Source organism: Cucurbita pepo, chromosome LG17 (assembly GCF_002806865.2).
Source record: "Cucurbita pepo subsp. pepo cultivar mu-cu-16 chromosome LG17, ASM280686v2, whole genome shotgun sequence".
Lineage (NCBI taxonomy): Eukaryota > Viridiplantae > Streptophyta > Magnoliopsida > Cucurbitales > Cucurbitaceae > Cucurbita > Cucurbita pepo.
The window spans coordinates 6600847-6623723 of NC_036654.1; the positions used below are offsets into that span (position 1 = coordinate 6600847).

At 34.8% G+C, this 22877-nt stretch overlaps 3 protein-coding genes across 6 annotated transcripts; 1 reads left to right on the forward strand and 2 right to left on the reverse strand.

Moving 5' to 3' along the window:
* Positions 1 to 2546: 2546 nt before the first annotated feature.
* Positions 2547 to 4280, reverse strand: LOC111778896 (probable inactive patatin-like protein 9). Its single transcript, XM_023658898.1, has 2 exons — positions 3147 to 4280; positions 2547 to 2899 (listed from the first exon to the last, which is right to left on the reverse strand). Exons 1-2 carry the CDS (start codon positions 4077 to 4079, stop codon positions 2696 to 2698), a joined length of 1137 nt encoding a protein of 378 aa, XP_023514666.1. The 5' UTR covers positions 4080 to 4280; the 3' UTR covers positions 2547 to 2695.
* A 7841-nt stretch (positions 4281 to 12121) lies between these two features.
* Positions 12122 to 17755, forward strand: LOC111778437 (protein TIME FOR COFFEE-like). Of its 4 annotated transcripts, XM_023658259.1 has the most exons (13): positions 12122 to 12424; positions 12510 to 12866; positions 12974 to 13146; positions 13252 to 13561; positions 13666 to 13891; positions 13971 to 14022; positions 14108 to 14155; positions 14275 to 14473; positions 14578 to 14647; positions 14773 to 14839; positions 14921 to 15301; positions 15654 to 15777; positions 15922 to 17755. In XM_023658259.1, exons 1-13 carry the CDS (start codon positions 12319 to 12321, stop codon positions 17301 to 17303), a joined length of 3495 nt encoding a protein of 1164 aa, XP_023514027.1. In that variant the 5' UTR covers positions 12122 to 12318; the 3' UTR covers positions 17304 to 17755. The 4 variants fall into 4 exon arrangements, with proteins under 4 accessions (XP_023514027.1, XP_023514024.1, XP_023514025.1 ...); XM_023658256.1 differs by having other exon boundaries at positions 15654 to 17755; XM_023658257.1 differs by having other exon boundaries at positions 13010 to 13146; positions 15654 to 17755.
* Positions 17756 to 18766: 1011 nt separating this feature from the next.
* On the reverse strand, positions 18767 to 22770 carry LOC111778925 (fatty-acid-binding protein 1). The gene is made up of 4 exons (XM_023658935.1): positions 22368 to 22770; positions 20267 to 20513; positions 20091 to 20182; positions 18767 to 18941 (listed from the first exon to the last, which is right to left on the reverse strand). The coding sequence occupies exons 1-4, from the start codon at positions 22741 to 22743 to the stop codon at positions 18802 to 18804; spliced, it is 855 nt and encodes a 284-aa protein (XP_023514703.1). The 5' UTR covers positions 22744 to 22770; the 3' UTR covers positions 18767 to 18801.
* Positions 22771 to 22877: the final 107 nt, after the last annotated feature.

The window sequence follows — 22877 nt, forward strand, 5'->3', positions numbered from 1 at the left end:
GATTTCATAATTCACCCTCCCGGGGACCCACTATCCTCACTGACACGCTGCCCAGTGTCAAACTTTTATACCATTTGTAACAACCTAAGCTCACTGTTTGTAGATATCGTCTGTTTTGGCTTGTTATGTATCGTCGTTAGCCTCACGATTTTAAAACACCCTTTATAAGGGTATAGAAACCTTCCCCTAGTAGACGCGTTTTAAAGCCTTGAGGAGAAGCCCGAAAGGGAAATCCCAAAGAGGACAATATCTACTAGCGGTGGATCTGGGCCGTTACAAATGGTATCAAAGACAGACATCGTACTATGTGCTAGCAAGGAGGCTGTTGTCCAAAAGGGGTAGGCACGAGACGGTGTGCCAGTAAGAATGCTAGGTCCCAAAGGGGGGTGATTTGGTGGGGTCCCACATCGATTGGAAAAAGGAAAGAGTGTTAGTGAGGACACTAGGCCTCAAACGGAGGTGGATTCTGATGTCCCACATTGGTCGGGGAAGATAACAAAACACCCTTTACAAGTGTATAGAAACCTTTCCTCAGCAAACGTGTTTTAAAGCCTTGAGGAGGAACCCAAATAGAACAATATCTACTAGCGGCAGATCTAGGCCATTACAACCTCTTATTTACTCGGGTATTACCTATATTTAGCCACATAAATCATTAAAATATTATAAAATAGTAACCAATTTAAAAATTTATAAACATGACAAAATGCAAATTGGAAAATAAGCCAAATAAACAACATGCCATATTTTGTAAAAAGATATAAAAAAATAATAATTATAATTTAAAAAATAATTATATTCCTTTTCAATATCATGTTCTCCCTTTCAACTAAAATGCATGCATGTGAACTACTTAACATATTTATGCAAATAATAATAATAAAAAAAAATAAAATAAATGTCGTCGTAGAAACTCGATAGTCATTATCGTATACTTCACGTCTCCGAAATATATTTTACGAAAACAAAAAAATAAAAATAAAAATAATTGTCGAATCTACTAATTATTACGATAAATTAAAATATTTTAATAATTAAAATGAATAAATTAAATAAATATATATAGAGAGAATAAATAGAAACATATATACTCATAGGATTCTTGTTTGTAAAAGGTTGTCACATCAACCAGGTTGGAAAAATAAAACAAGGTGAGTGATAGAGACTCACATGAAATATACATTTAATTTGTTTATGTTTTTAAATCTTGTCTTTACTCTAAAATAAATAAATAAATATATATATATATATATATATTTTTCAATAAAATTAAGATAATTTTAAAATTTATCCAACTTGTTCCAATGCTTCCAAATTTATTTAAATTTTTTTAAAAAATTGGAGGGAAAATATATGATGCAAGTGGAAAAATTATATGAATAATTCATTACTATTTGATGTCACGTTATGCAAATTGGTTGAATTATTTTCATGTATGTATCAATCTTTTATTTCCCTTTTTTTTAATATATAATATATAATAATTCATATATTCATTATTATTTTTTTTTTTCATGTAGAAACCAATAATAATAATTTTATTTTTCAAATCTTTGTTTTATGTATTTAATTTCTTAATATAATGATTTTTTTTTTTGTCTAACAATTTGTTGTAAATCAAATCATGTGTTATATGATTTTTTTTTTCAATTATTTGTTATGAAAATAGACATGTTCAGCAAATTAAATTAAAGCATGAGATTTTTTCAACTTAATTAATAAAAATAATTTTAATTTTAATATTTTGGTGATACTTCTGCAATTATTTATCTAAATCAAAATATTAAATAAATAGAAGATCAACCGTTGATTTTATGACATCAAAACATGGGTATCCACGAATATCCTTAAAAAAACATTTATAAGTATTTCAATTAATACAATAAATAATTTAGACATGTTAAATAAATTATGAATCTCATACAAACATTTTAAATTGGTTTAGATCTCAATTGGATCTTTAAAATCGTTTATTTAACGAAACCTTTCGCTTGTGTTTTAAATTTTAACTCAGACAAATATTTTAGTCACTACTGTATTATTTTCGATATTCATGGGATCAATCATTTATCTAATGTTTTTACGATTTTTTATCGTAAATCATAGTTTTGAAACGTTTATGAAAGACAGTAAATAGTGAATTTTGTATTTTTAAAATTATTTTTTTATATATAATTTAGTATTGGGAAGATGAAAAAAAAAAAGAGAAAAGGGGGAAGGTGGGAACTCCATCATATCCCACTTCTTCCGTAAATCAAACTATCCACTTTTATTTATTTTGTTTAAAAAAAAAAACTGTCGTTACTTTTCAGAAGAAAAAAATAATAATAAATCTAACTGTTTGACCCTCCAATTCCGCCGACATTATCTCCTTTATTCTTATTTTCTATTGCCCTAACTCTTTTTTTTTTTTTTTAATTTCTAAAATTAAAATGACATTTTATCAAATATTATAAGATTAGAACAGTGACTGAATTAAAAGAGGAAATGCTAAATTTTGATTTAAATAATTAAGAAAATTAATTAGAACAGTGACTGCAATTAGCTGCTGCTGGAAAACTAACTTAACTGCAGGGTTAAGATGTGAACCTGAGATGGGTTACATGTTAAAATTAAAAGGAAAATAAATAATAATAACAACATTTTTTTCCTTCCAAAAAAAGAAAAAAAATATATTTATAATCTCTGCTGAACCCTAACGGCCGGAAAGTGGGCTGACGGCGGCCGGATTTTTGCATGGACTCGGCGGCAGGCTGCTCCGCCCTGAAGCCACCAGCCGTTGCACGAAGCTATCAATTCTCTGGCCGTTACTCTCCGTTAGTAACCGCTTCCCGCCAAACGGCAACGTTTCAACGCATCTTTCGTTTAACACCTCACCTTCTTTCACCAGGCCGTTTGCCTGCACGTTATTGTTAACGCGTTATGAAAAGAAGAAAATAAATAAATAAAAGATTAAAGAGTATAATTTAATTTGTTTTTGTTTTTTTAACTTAGAATAGATTTATTAGACCAAAAATAGAGAAAAGTAAAAAGAAAGCTAACTCCGTTCCTTACTTTGGGGTCTATTTTCTTGGATTTTCTTAGCAACCAAACAAACAAAATCTTTGCTGTCGGAGAAAGTAGAAATTCAGATAATTCAATTATACCTGAATTCTCACATAGTCCGTTCGATTCCAGCAAAAGGCATTCCCAAGCATCTGATCGACGGTGTCGGAGACGCCGTCGAGAACAATGCCGATTACGGCGGAGGTCGAGCACTCGCCGTTACGACGGACTTTGCCGTTGCAACCGCTTGCTGGTCCGTTACCTAACGACAACACAACCAAATCCTCAACGCCATTGACGGACGGAAAATCGCGCTTGTTGTGAAGTACGTGCGTCACGGCGGCGGCGGTCGGGTTGTTCATCACCAAACCGCCGTCGACGGCGGTGCAAGAGGTCTTTCCGTCTACGGAAGTGAGATGAAACGGCTTAAAAGAACTCGGCGTCGCCGCCGTGGCATGGCAGACCTTCCAGAGATCGAAGTTGAAACTCGCCGATTCAGAAGCATCGGCGCGAGAGAAGACGAACGGCGCTGAACTCTTCAGATCAAAACACGGAACCAAAAGCGGCCTACAAGTATCCTTCAGAGTTAAATCCTTACCATTCTCACCTCTAAACAACTCCTTCAACACTCCATCAATAGACCTACCAGAAAACCTCCTCCGTCCGCAAAATCCACTGCCTAATTTCACTTTAAACATCTCCGAATTCCTAAGCGAAATCGCACTCACAGCATCCCTAGCAGAGAACAGAGGACGTCCAGAGCCATCGTCCGCCACAATCATCGATGCGAGAATCGCTCCGACGCCTGTTCCAGCAATGAGGTCAAAAAAATCTGCAATGCGAGCGTGAGGATCGCCAGTCCTGAATCGGATCTGGTCTTCGAGATGAATTAGCGAGGCACCTGCAACGGCAGCAGTGGTTCCGCCGCCGTCGATGCAGAGAATCCGTATCTTTTTGGCGGCATCGCAGTGGTGAGAGAGCCATTGCTGCTCGAGCTTGGTGAAGATCTCCAAGGTGACCTTGCTCAACTCCATAATCAGAAACTAGGATAGAAGGAAATGAAGGCGTTAAGTGAGAAATTGAAGGAAAATAGTGAGGGGAAATGGAGGAATTGAAAGAAGTGGATTAAGGTTCAGGATTTGTAGGTGGAAGCCATTAATGGCGGATGGAAGGAAGTTTAGTGAGTTTTTGAGTTACAGAGAAGGGGGAAAAAGCCCTAATGGGAAGCGAGAGAGAGAGACGGGATATTCTCGCTTTTATTGCCTATTTATATATATTTAATTTATTTTTTAATTATATATATTATATAATATTAGGATGCAGCGGCTTAAAACGTACTAATCGGCGTGTGTTTTCTTTGAGCTAACACGGCGCCAATCTCGGCTTTTTAGCCGGCTCGGCTTCTTCCTTTTTCTTTTTTTTTTTTCTTTTAATATATGTAATAATTTTTATTTTTAAATTTAAAAAATAATTAATTGTGTATTTAGGGTATGATCGGCGCTTTCCGAAAAATTGATTAGTTTTCTCGTCGAACTCAGTCTAGGGCACGGTTTGCTTTTTTCGGATATATTGATCTCTCTCAGTTAACTTACAGTGTAGTGATATTGTCATTTCGTTTTCTACTATTGACACTCTCGATATCCTATCGTTATCTAATCTGGATGTCTCGAGCCAATTGATACATAGTCATTAACAAATCATTTAAAACTCGAGTGCACTAAGCTATTACTATGTTATTAACTTATTAGCTCTCTAAGTTTTATTACGCTATAGCGAAAATGTTTATGCTAGTTGGTACCACACTAGTGTGCTCTGACTTCCTAACATTTTTTCGCTTCTACTCGCAAGTAAAAATGACATATCATTGAATAATTTAGCGTGATGTAATGAACAAATGACAAAAATAAGAAAGCAAAGGTACAAAAACTATACAAATAATTTGATATGTTTCTTCCGAACGAAGCGTGTCATTTTCTTCTTGCTATAAATTTTTTTTGTTTTGGTAGTTAAAAAGAATAAATTTTATGTCGAAATTGAAAGTCGAGGATTTTAGTGGACACTGGTGCAATCATAAAAGCATGACTATACTCGGTTTTAATTATTATTTTTAGAACGTAAGTTAGAGCACACAAAAAAGGTTTTTAGAGGTATACACGGGTTGAGCTGGAAAAACATTTTGGACCAATTCGACATTTATGGTTGGCCGGGTTGATAACTTGAGCAACCTAAATAGAGCTTCCAACCCACAAAATCCTCTTGTTTCGGGTTTAGTTGGGTTGGACCGTCAAGTTTTTATTTTTTATTAATAATTTAATTATCTAAAAACACGTACTTATCTACAATAAATATTACCTTAATAACTAGAATCTCAGATGTGATGTCTCACATCGGTTGGAGAGGAGAACAAACCACCATTTATAAGGGTATGGAAACCTTCCTCTAACAAAGCCTTGAGGGGAAGCCCGAAAGGGAAAGCCCAAATAGGACACTATCTACTAGCGGTGAGCATGAGTTGTTACAAATGGTATCAGAGCCAGACACCGGACGATGTGTCAGCCTTCTCTATGTTCCCCGAAGGGGGGTAGACACGAGGCGGTGTGCCCGTAAGGACGCTGGGCCCAAAAGGGGGGTGGATTTGGAGGCAGTCCCACATCGATTGGAGGAAGGAAAGAGTGCCAGCGAGGACGGTGGGCCTTGAGTGGAAGCCCGAAAAAGAAAGTCCAAAGAGGACAATATCTGCTAGCGGTGGCGGTGGACTTGGATTGTTACATCAAATAGGTCAACTTGACATAACAAAAAATAAGTCAACACGTGAACCGACCCGCTAAATAATTTTGAAATTAGAAGGCTCAGAATTAGTTAAATTTCTGGTATAAAATTATTAGAAATAAAATAAATAAAATAATAATAATAAAATGGGCATTAATGTCAATGACGCATTGTATTTAATTAAAAAGAACCAACGATGGCTGTAAAATCAGCCTTAAATTTAAGATTTCAATAAGTGAAAAGACCAAAATACCACCACAATAAAGATGGACGAACATAATAAATTTACAATAATTAATGACTTCACTTGTAAAGGCTGAGTAAATAATTGAAAGAGAGAGGAATCGGCTATTAAATTTTAAATACCAAAATAATTAATACGAAAATATAAAATCATTTTATTTATTAATTTATTCACAATATTTATGTCGGTGATCCTAATTTTAACGTATTATTTCATATTTATACAGTCAGCATATAAGAAAATTATTTATGAACATTAAATAACACAGGACACTATTTTAGTAACTCTTTTTTAAAAAAATTTGAATTTAATATATTATTAAATTCTAAAAAATATTTAATAATTTTTTTTTGTATTTAATAGATTATTATTCAAACATAAAATTAAAAATTTATACCCTAAATATGTAATTTATCTATAAAATTATTGTTTAATATTTATTTTATATAAAAAATGGATTTTATTTATTTATTTGTGAAAAATAACTATCACAAGGCCTCCATAATAAATGAGTTTAACCACCAAAATCTCATAAAATATTTTTAATTTCCACATATAATATATATATATATATATATATATATATATATATATATTATATTCAATTATTGATTTATTTACCTTTTTTCCGATTTAACAAAAATGGTAATTTTTACTTCCATATCCGGTCATTTTTCCTAATTTATATTACCAATTTAAGCATAGTTCAACGGGTGGATGCTATACCCTAAATTAGGGATAACGTATTCATTGATACGAGAGTTTTTAGGTGGTTCCAAAAGCAAAACCATGAGGGGGTTACGTCCAAAGTGGATAATTTCATATCATTATGAAGACGTGTTAAGGTTCGTTGTCTCTAACAAATGGTATTAGAATCACGACCTTGACTTAGCCATGTGGATAGAAGAATCCTTCCGGGTCTGACGAAAGAAATTGATGAGTCTAGAAAGAGAAGGCTCGGTATACATCGACTAAACACTAAAGATCACGAGTATATAACTAAGAGACAATTTTGAATAATTCTTGAACGGTTCGGTAACACGATCAAATCCTTAGTTAGCTTAGCTGGCAAATACCAAACCAGGAATGAATTTGGATGGGGAAACCCTAACACTTTCCTTGCTCTAAATAACAGTTTCCTTGAGCAGCCATANTTTTTTTTTTTTTTTTTTTTTTTTTTTTTTTTTTTTTTTTTTTTTTTTTTTTTTTTTTTTTTTTTAAATATGAAAAATCTTTAAGAACATATCTCTGTGTTAGAACATCACTCGTAAATCTAAATAATTTGTCTGTGAACGTCAGTCATAAGTCTAATCAATTTGTCAACTCGAACAATCCAACCCTACCTTACTTTTTAAAATATTAAAAATATTTATCGTTTGCAACCGATGTTACTGATACATTATGACTTATAAATATTTGATATTTAAATTTTATGAGATTTTAGTTATCGACGTAATATGTATTGTGGATAAACAATATTTTTTAAATACTTAGAGTAAAAAAAAGAACAACCCGACAGCTCAACCTAAATCAACCCAAAAAAACAGAGGATTGGGTTGTAAACTTTGTTCGAATGGTCGGATGTGGGCTGAGATTGGATAGGATGTTGGGCCTATGGGCCTATGCACAAGTGGGCTTAGTCTAAGACAAGAACAACTGAATTCTGATATATTTTTTATGCTAAATTATATATATATAATTCATTTTTTATTTTTATGTATTATATTGGCACTAACCAATTAAATATTTATTTTTATAAAATAAAATGAATAAATGAGGAGAAAAATAGTGGAATTAGAATTTAGACGTAATTTTAAATTTTGGTGGGGGCAAAATGGCCATTTGAATTATATTATTATTATTATTTATTATTTATTATTTAACTTTAAAATTAATATTTTATGTCTACTTGCCCCATCACCCTGTGCCTTTAAATAATAATTTTTATTTTAATATTAATATATGAAGAATATAATGTAAAATAATACCAATAAAATATGTTATTTGAATATGTAATATAGCCCATATCCCAACTCATTGTATACCAACATATTAAAATAATAAATTACCTAAATGCATAATACTTTATTCTTTTATAATTTTTTATTGCAATATTTTATTTAAATAAAAAATTGTTATTTGAATTTAAAGATTGACACGTTAACATTTATGGTTTAGTTAATTATCGCATGAATATTAAAGAATTCATGTCTTTTTTAATTAATTAAATATAATTATAAATTCTATATTTATTAATTTATATATCCTAAATTTTGTATTAAAATTATTCTTAATTTACCGTATCTAAACGCGATAAATAATTGAATACACCAATAAACACATGACACATCAACCTTTGATTAAAGTTTTACCAGTTGAACTATATCTTCGAGAATAGTAGGGCCCACGTAAAAGAGTAAGATGTCTTTTCTCTTAAACTTTAACCAGAAATTTCGCTTGTAAAATTTATTTTCGAGAGTGATTTATTGTTTTTACAAACGGAGCGTACAAATTAAAATACTCAATAAATGTGTGGTAACAAAAAAGACAAACCTATGGTCCAATTAATAATATTAAAAGAATTTAATAAGCTATTGTATAGTTTCAATTACTTTAATATTTTTTTAATAAATATTATATGATAATGGTGAATTTGTCTCCATCCACTGATATATAAAAATATTTAAACGTCCTTCTAGTCCTATATATATATATTAAATAATATGCCAACCAAACTTAGGTCAAAATAAAATAATTGATGATTATATTATTTAAATATTAAACAAAGTAATGACATTTATAAATAATCACGTTTATATGGACTGAAATTTATTATTTAAATATTAAATATGATCAAGATATTTATTTAAAATAATTAGTAATGACTTATTTTATTTTATTTTATAAATAATCACGTTTAGATGAATTAAAATTTACTATTTAAATCTAATAAAGATGCGTGTAAGTCTCTTTGTTTAGAATAATTAAAAATAATTATATATTTTAATATTTATTTCACTATGGTTTAAATTTTTAAATATTTTTTAAATTCTAAATATTATCATTAAATTAGCCTAAAATTCATTTTTTTATGGTAATAATTGGAACTTTTTTTTTTATTTATTTTTAATAAAATAAGATTTAAAATAATAAAAGATAATTAAATAAATTATATTTGAAAATTGGGCAAGTGGGAGAGGGAATGGATTATTTTGTCTAGTGTATTATTATTTGATAATTAAAAATTATCAAAAAGCCTAATGGATGTTTTTTTTTTCATTTTTTAATTATATATATATATATATATTATTTAGAGAGGAAATATGGCAAGAGAAAAGATAATGTTTTTACTTTTAATAATAACTAATTAATAAAATCATGATTTTTTAAATATTTATATTAAAATAATATTTCTTTGGCCACCATTTTTTATTGCCCAAAAGACAAAAGGAAAAGGATAATATTATTTTAAGATAAATAAATTGTCAAAGCTAATCTTTTAAGTTATTGATATTTTTTAATATTTTAAATAAATAAATAAATATATTATATTTATATATTATGACTTTGTTTTCTCCGAGGCATATTTTATGGCGAACAACTTATTTTTTTTATTATATATTTTTTCGAATTTAGTTTTACTTTTTTTCTTTATTTAAATAATAAGAAAATAGTTATTCAATTACTCTTGAATTATTTTATTTTATTTTAAAATAGGAATTTGAATATTTAATATTGGTATCATTCGAGCATATCCCGTATAAATAAATATTGTATTATTTTAATTTAAGGAATATTTATAGTGACGTGGCAAGTCGTATTTGAAGAATATAAATAAGACAAAAGAAATGGAAGGCGGTTGAATTAAATGAATAATATAAATAATATAAAAGTGGGTGCCGATAGAAAAAAAAAAAAGAATAAAATAAGGATAAAAACAATTTCTTTCTACGCACACACTCCACTCAAGTAGCTTCCACGCTGGCAAAGCGACACGTCGTGATTGACGCCTCGGGTCCCGTCGCTTCTTCCACAGCGATTTTCTCAACACGTCACGCTCAATCTCAGCCGTTGGATTGAGATTGACTAACCGAAAGTCAAAACCGGTTCACGGAGCCAAATGTTTACGCCCGCGGCGTATGATTACTCTCTAGCAGTGCCCACGTCAGCATTTGAAGGCGCGTGAGTACAGAGGGTGACGGCTCGGTAGGCGACCAACCGGGACCCACGGTTTTAATTTGATTCACCGAGGAGGCAGGTGGTTATGGCTGCCAGTTCAGAGAGCTTTCTTTATTTTATTTTATTTTTAATGTTTTAAGATATGCCACGTAGGATTCTTATCGTACGGTTTGGAAGTGGGTTGTATTAATACGATCGATCATATCCGTTTATTTAATGGTTCATCGGTGGTCCCGCTTGCATGTAATTAATATTTGTCGAGTGGGGATTTTGAGAATGGAATTGACTGGCTGAATCGGTCAGCTGGGCCCACTTGATTATCTCTGAGTGGCTTGTAAAAAACAGTTGGGCTACGGGCTGCGCCTGTTTCCTATTTCCTAAGATATTTGTTGGGACGGACGGTTGATTTTCAGGTCACGGATGTGATTTAAAAATAAAAAATAAAAAATAATTTTGACGTCAAATTTAATTGCTGCTTGAAAAAAATATAATAAGTAGACATTATAATATGATTTACTTTTAAAATAGTAATTGAATAATTTTTAAAATCATAATGTTTAGACTATTGGATTAAATTAATGAAATCAAATCTTAAAATCTATATTTTCTTATTTTTTTTAATATATATAAATATTTTAATTATAGATAGGCACTATGAGTGTTTCATGTGGGGCCAAAAAATTCCCAAATTCCTATATATTCCATTATGAATTATTAATTAATTATAGTTATTAATTAATTGGCCATATTTTTTAACCACTAATTAATTCACCTCACACAAAGATTAATTTACTTTCAACACACCATTAAAAATTATTAATTACCTAAATCATCTTAATTAAATAATGTTTATGTACTAAGAAACGAATATTAATTAAATTTATTCAGAAATTTTTTGAATTATAAATTTATTTTTAAATTTATTTTCTAATATTTTAATGTAAAATTAAGCCATCGTCATATATATATATATATTTATATATTATTTTCTTTATGCCAAATCATGGCTTAATAGTATAAAGAACACGTCACCATTACCACTTGAATAATGACATTAAATAATAGTAAATTATTAAAACACTTTTTAAAAGTTATCACATTACCGTTTGAATAATGATATTAATAATAGTAAATTATTAGAAATGTTTTTAAAGTTTTATAATATAAATGGAACTTTTTAGAATTTTATATAATGATATAAATAAAATGATTATTATGTTGTTTAAAATTTAAAATTTTAATATAAAATTTTATAATTATATTAATTAAATTTCTATTTAATTTATTTATGAAAGTTTAAAGGGTTGTTTCGATAATTGTAGTAAATATTTATAAAAATGTTAAATTGTAATTTAATTAATTTATTAAAATAAGTTTTAATTAATGTAAATTGAAAAAAAAAAAAGGGAATTGGTGGTCTCATCAACTCAGATCCACGTCAGCAACTGTGGGACTGTCCTCGGACCGAATTTGATAGGGAAGTGAGGAGTGGAGAGATTATCCGGTCACGCATTTTAAGGCGCGTGGCGAGTGGAGTTGGAGGAAAGAAAAAGAAAATTATTTTTCGATTCGGATAACGAAAAAAAATCAATAAAATAAAATAAATTTACACGTGGCTTATGTGTGCGAAGTGGCAATATTCCATCGAAAATCGACCTCTTTGCCTTTGCCTTTGCCTTGCTGGCATTGGCCAATCACAGCCGTTCGATTCATTTTCGATTTCCATGATTTCATAGTTAGGCAGCCCCCTCCATTGAATCTCAGCCGTCCATTTACCAAGCAGGTTTTGCGTGGAAGTGTAAAATTCTCCCAAGCAATTTAAAAAAATATATATAATAAATAAAATAAAATAGAAAAGTAAAAGAAAGTGATTAGATTAAAAGCACATAAAAGCACACAAAATAAACACCGAAGAACAGAGAGAAAAGAGGCAGAGGATTTTGCTGTGCGTTTCATCATTCGGGAGTTCGCCGGAGTTTACTGTTAGTTCCCGGCGAGGTGGATTTGATTTTACTTCACGAAGTGAGGGGAATCGTTGATTCATTTCTGTGAGAGAGTTTGAAATTTCATGATTGAGACGCATGATCATGGAGAAAAGCAGAGAAGCGAGGAGTTCGTCTAGTACAGTGGCTGCCAATGGATCCTCACGGCGACGTAGTAGAGCTACGGCCTTCAGAGATTTACCTGGTTTGAACTTTGATTATTTTCGTTTCTCTGACTTTTTTTTTTGGTTGTGTGTGAGTTCTTTATTGACGGTTGTTGTTTGTTGCAGAGGAAGGTCAGGTGGAGTTGCAGGAGACGGTGCGGTTAAGGGATAAGGGAGGGAAGAGGGATCGGGATCGAGAGTTTGCGAGTCAGAGAAAGCGGAGTAGGAGAGGGGAAAATAGAGAAGAAGAGGTGGACGAAGAAGGAGGAGATACCAGTGCTGAAGATATTGTTGCTGATGGAGATAGTGATGAGGTTGAAGACGGTGGAGGAGTTTCTCGGATTCTTTCTTCTACTACGGCTTCTTCTGCTTCGAATCAGAACATGAGGAGAAACTCTCTTCCGCCGAGAGTTGTGAAGCAACAATGGAAGGTTGCTGACGACGCGATGATTGGTGTTCCGGTTCCGAGAAAGGCACGCTCAGGTATAGCATGAAGATAATAAGACGATTGGTTTCTTATGTTTGTATTTTGTTTGAAATCATGCTCTGGTTCATTATGGTGAAGTTTGTTTTTAATTCTTTCTCTACAGCTTCTGTCAAAAGATCACATAATTGCACGGTTTCAGGAAATAGTGGTGTTGGTGGAGCCGGAGAAGACATTGCCGACGACCACAGCAATCGGAATCAGTCCGATTCTCCGGCGAGGTCGTCTGCTGAGGTCGTTTCGCCATCGACCTCCATTATTTCGGCTAAGAAGAAAATGGTTAGTTCATTGCCTTTTCTTTCTCTCTTATTATCATTATTCAATGCATATGTTTTGGAAATTTTGGTGAGACTTTTGTCATTTTCTTTTCTCGCGAATTTTCAGAAATCAACTGGACCTAAGACTCGATCGATGAAAGCGTCCAAGAATTCTTCTCCCTCTGCGAAGGAGGGGGATATTGAGATTGAGATCGCTGAGGTTCTGTTTGAACTGAAGAAACAATCACAGTGCTCAAGAAAACAAGAAGTTCATGTGAAACCATCATCGAACCAAGAAACAGAGAATTCCAGTGTTCTTTGTGACGGTGCCAAGTCTTCAGTTACATCTACAACGGCGAACTCTTCACATACTGCCTTCCAGAACTCTATTTCGCTTCAGAAGAATGGTGCCACCTCTGATTTGTTGCTTAATGTTGGTGAGTATTCTAAATCCTTGAGATCAAAGCATATATTTCCGATTGGAACTTCTATGCCTTTCTCTATTCCCATCCTGTACTCATAACGTCAATTTCCATTGTAGCTGTGGAGAACAAAGTGGAGAGTTCCTCTTCTCTGGCTCAGAACGATTCGTCAGAAGCTACAGCTGAAGGAGAATCAGAGCAACCTGCATCTGATTTTACTATGAATATTGTCTCTCATGAACGTAAAACTGAGGAAAGTAAACCAGCGCAGGAGGTCTGCACTGATGGAGATGAAAATAAGAAGAACAAAGGGAATGATCCTGAAAATTCGCCACCAACTAATTTGTAAGCGAAATAACATCTTCATATCCATCAATCGTTCCTGAAACAATCAATTTGAATCTAACTTTGTGTGCATTCTTAGGATTCCAGAGGCTGAGACCCAGAAAGAACAGAAATTCAAAATTGATTTGATGGTCAGAATCTGCAGTTTTAAATTTCATTTTAGATTTCCTCTGAATTTTTAGTGTGAAAGTTCTAAGAACTGCCTTTGTTTAACAGGCTCCTCCGGCTCCAACATCGCCAGAAAGGGATGGGCTGGCTGATATGGTATTGGATGCTAAACCTTTGAATCTGGAAATAGAAATGGTGGATTCGCAGTTTTTGTTTTCTTTTTTGAACTTTTGATTAATGGGGTTTTTTTTTTTGCTTTAATAAATCTGGTGTAGGTTGAAAAGGAAGTAGAAGGATTTAAGGAAAAAGAAAAAGTGATCTATGAAGATAAGATGGTGACAAGTGATAAAAAGATTGAATTCCTTAAACTGGATATGGAGAAATCACAATTAGATAGCAATAATAGCATCATAATTCAAGAACAGAGTCACAATCAGCAACCTAATGGAGCCGCCAGCACAGTTGAAAAAAATGGTACCCATTATTTCATCTTGAAATTGTATTCAATATGTTGAACAAAACACAATTATATGGCTAACTGTCCTCTCAACTGTTGTGATGATTGTTCTTTTCCACAGAATCATCCACTTCAGTGCGCTCGCCCATTATTCTGGGTGGCTGGCCAACGACCGAAATTCCTCCTGTCGGGTTAGAAATCACTTCTTTAGAACTTTGTATTGAAAGCAATGGCTTGGTTTATATGTATTTTGTTGAAAGAATTTTCCTGTGCACATTTAAGTGAGATGTATTCGTTTTTTCCCCATATAATTCAGGTTCAGCTCACATTTCCGGACAGTTCTTCCTTTGGATAGTGTTGACAAATCATCCTCCAAACTACAGGTACTTTTCAGGACTGGTAAAATCTTTGTTCCATCTGTGGATTCATCACTGAATTTGCTATTGTATGTTCAAAACTTGCAGCATCCAAATTTCATCCTGTCACACCCTCGGCCGAAACGATGCTCGACTCATTATGACATTGCCCGAAACATTTACTTACACCAGCAGTTTACAAAGACGAACTATTTCCACCCAGCTGGGGATGCTTCTGCATCTCTTACAGAGGCCAAACTCAAAAGCATGTCCTCAAAAGAAGGCATGATTATGAGTAACCCATTGGGTGCAAATCATTTGGATATGAGCCTAAATTCTGTGCAACAGAGAGAGCAAAGTGAAGGTTACTTTTCTGGGAATGTGACTAATGATAAAAGCTCCGAGGCTGCAAATTTTGCTGATATGGCTAAAAGCAAGCAGCTTGTATTTCAGCAGAGACAGGGAGCATCTTTTGGTAACTCAATGGTGGTACGATCTTCTCGACTATTTTCTATTGAGAATTATTGGGAGGGAGTCCTGCATTAGCTAATTTAAGAAATGATTATGAGTTGCCCAAAGCAAAGCCATAGAGCTTATGCTCAAAGTGAATAATATCATAGCATTGTGGAGATCCGTGATTCCTAACATGTTACCATAGCCATGCCCTTAAATTAGCCAATATTCCTCTTTGAATTTTCTCTCTCCTGTTCTTTGTGTGATCGAGTGTGTGTTGTTGTGCGATCTTAATATTTTCTCGACATAATGCATGTAATCTTTTTCAATTGGTGGGTCTGTTCATAACAGCGAAAATTTTATTCTCCTTATTTTCTTTCTACTGCAGCCTGGCTCTGGATTCATATTCCCTATTGGTCAGTATCAAGCACCGACAGCTGCCACTGGAAATCAATCTGGGTCCACCAAATCTAGTAAACAATTGACATCACTGTTCAGCAATAATCCAGAAGGTGGAACACTCGTGAGCTTTCCAGCATTACCTGCAGTATCTAGTAACATGAACTATAATCATCCAAATGTGGTTTCGATTGAAGCTCCGTACTTGGCAAAGCTTCAGAACAATGACTATCCATTCACCTTTCCTACTGCTGCAGGAACTACTGCAACATACAGAGCAAACAATGGCCAACCCTTGCCTCTTTTCAATTGTTCTTTCTATCCATCTCAGCTGTTCCATCCATCCCAGATTCAGCCAGCACAAACTCAATCTCATCACCAACCAAGTGGCTCCCATAAACAACCACAAACTCAGCAGCACCAATGGAGTGTGCATGTACCTGGGAACAATTTAGTGCCATCAAATGGTATGCAAGTAAAGCAGTCGACAGAACAGCATTTGTCACTCTCTAACCAATCTTGCAAGCATGAGAGTGAGGCCAGTGGAGAAGATGCGACATCGTTTTCTGACAAGCGGGCAGCTCCGGTACAGAAAAGTGCTCATGAACAAAACTTCATTTTGCCTGTTCAGGCACTGGGATTCACTTTGATGCCATCAGCGACATTGAATATTGGCAATGGTGGAAACAGTGGGGACAAGAAACAGTCTCATCCACAGAATTTGAAGAACACGGTTGCCTTGGTTCCTTCCCAGGGACTCACGATGTCCTTTGGTTCATATAATGGAAATGGTACCCATTCGAACCTCAACTTCACGCCGATAGCGCACAATACAACGGTTTTTCACAATCTTCCTGATGTACAGAGGGCTGCACCACAAGCTACAAAGCACAAGAATCACCAAAGTTCTGATGGAAGGAATGGATTCGTTCTTTCGGGTAATATCGATAGGAACACTGGTAATTCTTCTGCAAAGCCTTCTGCTACTTCAGGGCAGACTCTGGTTTTTGGTAATTCTGCAAGGACCCTTAACTTCATGACATCTTCTGCCTCTGTAAACTGGCCATCCCCTTCTGCTGCTTTAACAACAAATCGACCTGCTGGTATCCAACATCAACAAGCAACCATGTCGTCTCGTATGGCACCTCGTACTAAAGTACCAACTGATAGTAGCTTGCCCTCATCAGCTACAACCAAGTTTTCTTGTAATCCCCCTCCTGGCTTCTCAAAACCATTGATACAATGCGACAAATCAATCCAGTCGAACTCGGGAAGAATGGTGACCTCTGTTGTCCCTACAACATCCCTCCATCTTTCTTCCTCTACTGCAGTCCATAAGAACTCCAGTCAGCCAAAGGGAAGTACTCTTCAAGGCCAGACCCAGATATCGTTTCGGGGAGATTTCAAGCCAGCCTTTACTCAGATGCAACACATTCCTAGTAGCAGTCACTCTTCATCTACCAGTGGAAAATTAAGAAACACAAGCAGTAAAACCAGTCCATCAGTTGCTCCCGCGCAACCAAAGCAGGACGAAAGCTCATCGACCGGAGCTGGTCAGAAATCATCTCCTGTCTGTGGTAGAAACGTGCCTTCAATCTTGAACACATGCCCCAGTCATCTCTCAGAACTCAAATACTAGACCCTTTTTGTTCCAGCAGTTTTGAAGGATGATCCCAACTCTACAAGTGGTGAGCGCTCAATACCAGTGGAAATTGAACCTCGTATGTGGTTAGTTTCTAAGGAGCTTCCAACCATGATGGTTTCTAGACTTGCCAAAAGACACGACACACATTCTCGGGGATCGAGGGCTCAAAAAGTTTGCAACCACCAGGACATATTGATGCGGGATTCGCCAAAAGCATGTCGAGGAGCATAACGATAAATGGGCATGGATTTTTGATGAAGAAAATCATGAAACTTGGAAGTTTAGGTGTAGTGACTAGAAGTTGGTTAGTTAGGTGATGTATATTGTAAGTCATTGCACATTATTAGGGCCATTTTTTGGGTTAAATATATATTGTCTAGTGATAGAGGTTAGAGTTGTGAATATGATATTATTATAGTTGAGAAATATATTCCTTTGACTCAGAATTATTGCATTCAACAGGGAAAGAAGAGACAAATATCTGAAGGGGGAGGAGAAACGAAGAAGAAACAATGAAAAGGTGAAACTTTTGCTAGTTTGAATTAGAAGATATTTTAATATTCCAAGAATATATTAGTCGGAGAATATATCTTAAATATTTGATAATATTTTTCCGTTTATGATTTGATTAGTAGTATATTTTATTTTATTCTCAAGATTTAGTTAGCTTATATTTTTTTTTGTACATATTAGTTAGTATCTTGAATCCTATTTAAATGTTGTGAATATCAATGAAGATAAAATCTTCGATCCCAATTTTATTTCTCATGTATTCACATTTTTTAGTGGTAGATATTGTGTGATCTTATTTTTTTGTTAGCTTTTCGGTAGTGAAAATAATGCAGGAGTCTATTTTATTATTATTATTTTGATAATGAGTGATCTAATTATTTTATAGCATAATAATTCAACCAATAAATGTAGAAAAGTATGAATTTTAAATTTGAAATTTCATTTAATTTAGACAAAAAGAAAAAAAAAAGGTAGTGACACTAAGTTTATTTCTAGTACCTATTGCTTTTAATTATGCCTTTTACAATTATTGTTATTGTTATTATTATTATTATTATTATGTCTTTATCCTTTTAATTAAAGTTTACCAAAAGTTAGTGTCTTTTATAAAGAATGACAATAATGGATTGAATGTGTGTTCATTGTATTTTTAAAGTTTAGTATGTAATAATTTAATTTTTGTTTATTTATTTAGATATAATAATTCTTTTTAAATTAATAAGGGACTTAGTATGTTTATAAAATAAAGTCTATGGAGATTAAATTATTATAAATCTAAAAAGTAGAATGACTTTAAATTTATATATTAAATTGTTATAAATTTTAAATTACAAAATAAAGTTTAGAAGCTAAATCGTTAATTTCACGGGGAATTCATTTAATCTTTAATTTTTGTCACACTTAATAAAAACAATTAAAAATGCAATTTGACAAAAATATAAATAATCCAACAATAATTAAAAAAAAAAAAAAAAAAAAATTAGTTGTGAAGAATAGAAGTTAAAGCTTGTTTGATGTCTTGTTTGGCTTGTTTATCAAATGGATCTTCACCAATATACAGATCTAAAATGGCTCTGCACAGTAGTTGGCTCTCTATGCTTCCCACTTCCTTCCCATCAACTGCAAAAATTTTAAACATAAATGCACAAAATCATAATAAAAATACAATAAAAACTTTATTCTTTAATCCGTTCGAGTCATTCAACCGAGCTATGGGCTAAATTACATTCCAAGATGATGAACTAAGTGTTCATCAGTTGGTTAGCTGATGCATTCAGACATGTTTTTAACAAACCAAAGACATGCAGATAAAGTAACGTTAGGAATCACAACCCTCTATAATGGTATGATATTGTCTACTTTGAGCATAAGCTCTCATGACTTTGATTTTGGTTTACCCAAAAGGCCTCGTACCAATAGAGATGTATTCCTTGCTTATAATGTAACGACCCAGATCCACCGCTAGTAGATATTGCCCTCTCTGGGCTTTTTCTTTCGGGCTTCCCCTCAAAGCTTTAAAACGCGTAGGAGAAGGTTTTCACACCCTTATAAAGGGTGGTTTGTTCTCCTCTCCAACCAATTTGAGACATCACAATCCACCCTCCTTGGGGCCCAGCATCCTCGCTGGCACTCCTTCCTTTAATCGATGTGGGACTGCCACCAAATCGACCCGGAAGGTTTCCACACCCTTATAAAGTGTGGTTTGTTCTCCTCCCCAACAAATTTGGGACATCACAATCCACCCTCCTTCGAGCCCCAGTGTCCTCGCTCGCACTCCTTCCTTTAATCGATGTGGGACCGCCACCAAATCCACCCTTCTTCGGGGCCCAGCGTCCTTACCGACACATCGTCTCGTGTCTACCCCCCCTTCAGGAACAGCGAGAAGGCTGGCACATCATCCAGTGTCTGGCTCTGATACCATTTGTAACAACCCAGATCCACCGCTAGCAAATATTGTCCTCTTTGGGTTTTTCTTTTCGAGCTTCCCCTCAAGGCTTTAAAACGCGTCTGCTAGGGGAAGGTTTCCACACCCTTATAAATGGTGGTTTGTTCTCCTCCCCAACCAATGTGGGACATCACATATAAACTCATGATCATCCTCTTAATTAGCCAACGTGGGACTACTCCTTTCAAGTAATTCTTCGTGGGATGTAATTTACCGTTTATAATCCTCTATTCAATTCTCTTATTTTCTCTACTACCTTCTCTTTCACCACAAATAATGTATAGAACAATTCATCATTGCAATAATAAGAATCGAAATCTCACTGATTGTGCGGAGGACATGGCCTCGTTCTTTGGAGAGATCGATCACGGACCCTCGAGGTATTTTGTACTCGTCTTTGAATTGGGAAGTGAATCTGCAAAGAAGCATGGTTTAAGGATCAAGAGTAGGGTATAGAGTGTGTGGCTTTTACATATATTACACTAAGATAATGACTCACTTGTGAAGCAATTCTTTGTTGTCTGAACCCCCGAACTTCTCGAGTCGACTTCCAACCGATTCTTCAAAAGCACTTCGAACAGATCGGATGCTCAGTCTTCCGTAGACTATTTGAAGTCTAACAGTCATGCATATATCAGCTTCCATGATATCTTTATCAAAGTTCTTTTCTTGTAGTTCAGAGACACTGAGTTTTCCATACTTCTCACTCAGTGATTCTTTTATGTCATTGTTATCAGCATAAACACCTACAGCCAATCATTTGAGTAGCTTTAACATGGAAACATTTTCAATATCACAAAGATAGAAGAACATATTGACCCTTCCATCTCGGATTTCAAAACATAACTGTGAGATTCTACATCAGTTGGGGAAGAGAACGGAGCATTCTTTATGAAGGTGTGGAAACCTCTCCCTAGTCGACGCGTTTTAAAAACTTTGAGGGGAAGCCCGAAAGGGAAAACCTATAGAGGACAATATCTGTTAGCGGTGGGCTTGAACCATTACAAATGGTATTAGAGCCAGACACCGGACGGTGTGCCAACGAGGACGCTGGGCCCCGAAGGGGGGTGGATTGTGAGATCCCACATTAGTTAGAGAAGGGAAAGAAACATTCTTTATAAGGGTGTGGAAACCTCTCCCTAGTAGACGCGTTTTAAAAACCTTGAGGAGAAGCCCGAAAGGGAAAGCCCAAAGAGGACAATATCTGTAGCGGTGTGGGCTTGAACCATTACAAATGGTGTCAAAGCCAGACACTGGGCGTTGTGCCAGCGAGGACGCTGGGCCTCGAAGGGGGTGGATTGTGAGATCCCACATCGGTTAGAGAAGGGAACGAAACATTCTTTATAAGAGTGTGGAAACCTCTCCCTAGTAGACGCATTTTAAAAACCTTGATGGGAAGCCCGAAAGGGAAAGCCCAAAGAGGACAATATCTGTTAGCGGTGGGCTCGATCCATTACAAATGGTGTTAGAACCAGACACTGGGTGGTGTGCCAGCAAGGATGCTAGGCCCCGAAGGGGGGTGGATTGTGAGATCCCACATCGGTTAGAGAAGGAACAAAACATTCTTTATAAGGGTGTGGAAATCTCTCCCTGATAGATACATTTTAAAAACCTTGAGGGGAAGCCCGAAAGAGAAAGCCCAAAGAGGACAATATCTGTTAACGGTGGGCTTCAACCATTACAAATGATGTCAAAGGCAGACACCAGGCGGTGTGCCAGCGAGGACGTGGGCCCCGAAGGGGGGTGGATTGTGAAATCCCACATCGGTTGGGAAGAGGAACGAAACATTCTTTGTAAGTGTATGAAAACCTCTCCCTAGTAGACGCGTTCTAAAAACCTAGAGGGGAAGTTCGAAAGGGAAAGCTTAAATAAAGAGGACAATATCTGCTAGCGGGAAGCTTGGGCCGTTACAATAACGTTACAATAACATACTGAGTTTATCTTTTAACAAAGATTGTAACTCATGAACTAGGGCGAATTTCAACCACCTACTATTTCCATCTTCAACCCAATGGAAGTTCATTCCATTGTTTTTTCCAAACTATGTCTTAAAATGAACGAACTCCTGGGTAGATTTGGGGCAGAGCTAGAACTATAAGATGTTGAAGTCTAGGCTGAGTTCATTTCTGATATCAATTGGAAGCACAAATGCTCCCCTTGAGTTAGAAGCAATCAATCTACAGCTTATCATCATAGTCATCAAGAAGATGATCTGATTGAACTGGAACTTATCATGTTCCACTCACTTTTGTTTCCTTTTTTGAAACATTCTATCTGTTTTCTTTTGTTCTTCGCTTTGTTTGATATTTTTTGAGAATTACTGAAGATGCTACACAACTTTCAAATTCGAATCATGACTTCAAGTGGGAAATAACATCAAACTTTGGATGGGCCATCCAGTGCCATTATTAAGAACAGATTTTAACAGTCTCCCAAAGCCCTAGATCATTACTAATCAATACTATTTACAATCTTCCTGATACTGAAAATCCAATACGATTCACAGATGTCGATCACTTCATTCAATCAGCATAAATTCAACATTCAATCAAAATATAGAAAGCTCGCTTAAAAGTGGAAATGTGGAATGATTAACATACCATATGCATAAACATTGATGTTCTTCAGTCCCAAAATCGCCTTTCTCCGCAACCCAATTCCGAGAAGCTGCTGAGAATCTCCAATTACAGACGGAAATGACATTCCAGTTTTGGAGTCAACAACTGAAGAGGTGGTTGAATTGTCCGCCAGAGATAGAGAAGCCCATAGGGGCGATGGATGACTTCGGAAGAGCAAATTAAATGCACTTTCGAGAAATGGGGATTGTTGGTTCGTCGAGTTTATAGTTACAGCGACGAATCCGGCTGCTGCCGCAGCGCCGCCGGCCGCGACGACGGCGTAGGAGGGGCGGAGAAAGCCATGGCGTGGAAGCTTTGGCGGCTGAGGAAACGAGAATGGAAATCGGAGAGATACCATTTTCTTTTTGGCGGTCTGATTGGTAACAGCGTCTTTTTAGCAAGCAAAAAAGTAAAATAAATGAAATTAAAAAAATGCGTTAATTACACCGATATGAAATTAAAAATTTATTAGATAATTTTCAAAATTTATGA

What these genes read in the sequence shown, in the direction of transcription:
- LOC111778896 (XM_023658898.1), bottom strand. Translation starts at nt 4,079, where the DNA reads ATGGAGTTGAGCAAGGTCACCTTGGAGATCTTCACCAAGCTCGAGCAG. An exon ending in CGGACTATGTGAGAATTCAG is followed by an intron (nt 2,900 to 3,146) that starts GTATAATTGAAT and finishes AATAACGTGCAG; the next exon opens with GCAAACGGCCTGGTGAAAGA.
- LOC111778437 (XM_023658256.1), top strand. Translation starts at nt 12,319, where the DNA reads ATGATCATGGAGAAAAGCAGAGAAGCGAGGAGTTCGTCTAGTACAGTG. An exon ending in TGATTTGTTGCTTAATGTTG is followed by an intron (nt 13,562 to 13,665) that starts GTGAGTATTCTA and finishes TTTCCATTGTAG; the next exon opens with CTGTGGAGAACAAAGTGGAG. An exon ending in CTTTTGGTAACTCAATGGTG is followed by an intron (nt 15,302 to 15,653) that starts GTACGATCTTCT and finishes TTTCTACTGCAG; the next exon opens with CCTGGCTCTGGATTCATATT.
- LOC111778925 (XM_023658935.1), bottom strand. Translation starts at nt 22,743, where the DNA reads ATGGTATCTCTCCGATTTCCATTCTCGTTTCCTCAGCCGCCAAAGCTT. An exon ending in AACAAAGAATTGCTTCACAA is followed by an intron (nt 20,183 to 20,266) that starts GTGAGTCATTAT and finishes GCTTCTTTGCAG; the next exon opens with ATTCACTTCCCAATTCAAAG. An exon ending in CCATGTCCTCCGCACAATCA is followed by an intron (nt 18,942 to 20,090) that starts GTGAGATTTCGA and finishes AAATTTTTGCAG; the next exon opens with TTGATGGGAAGGAAGTGGGA.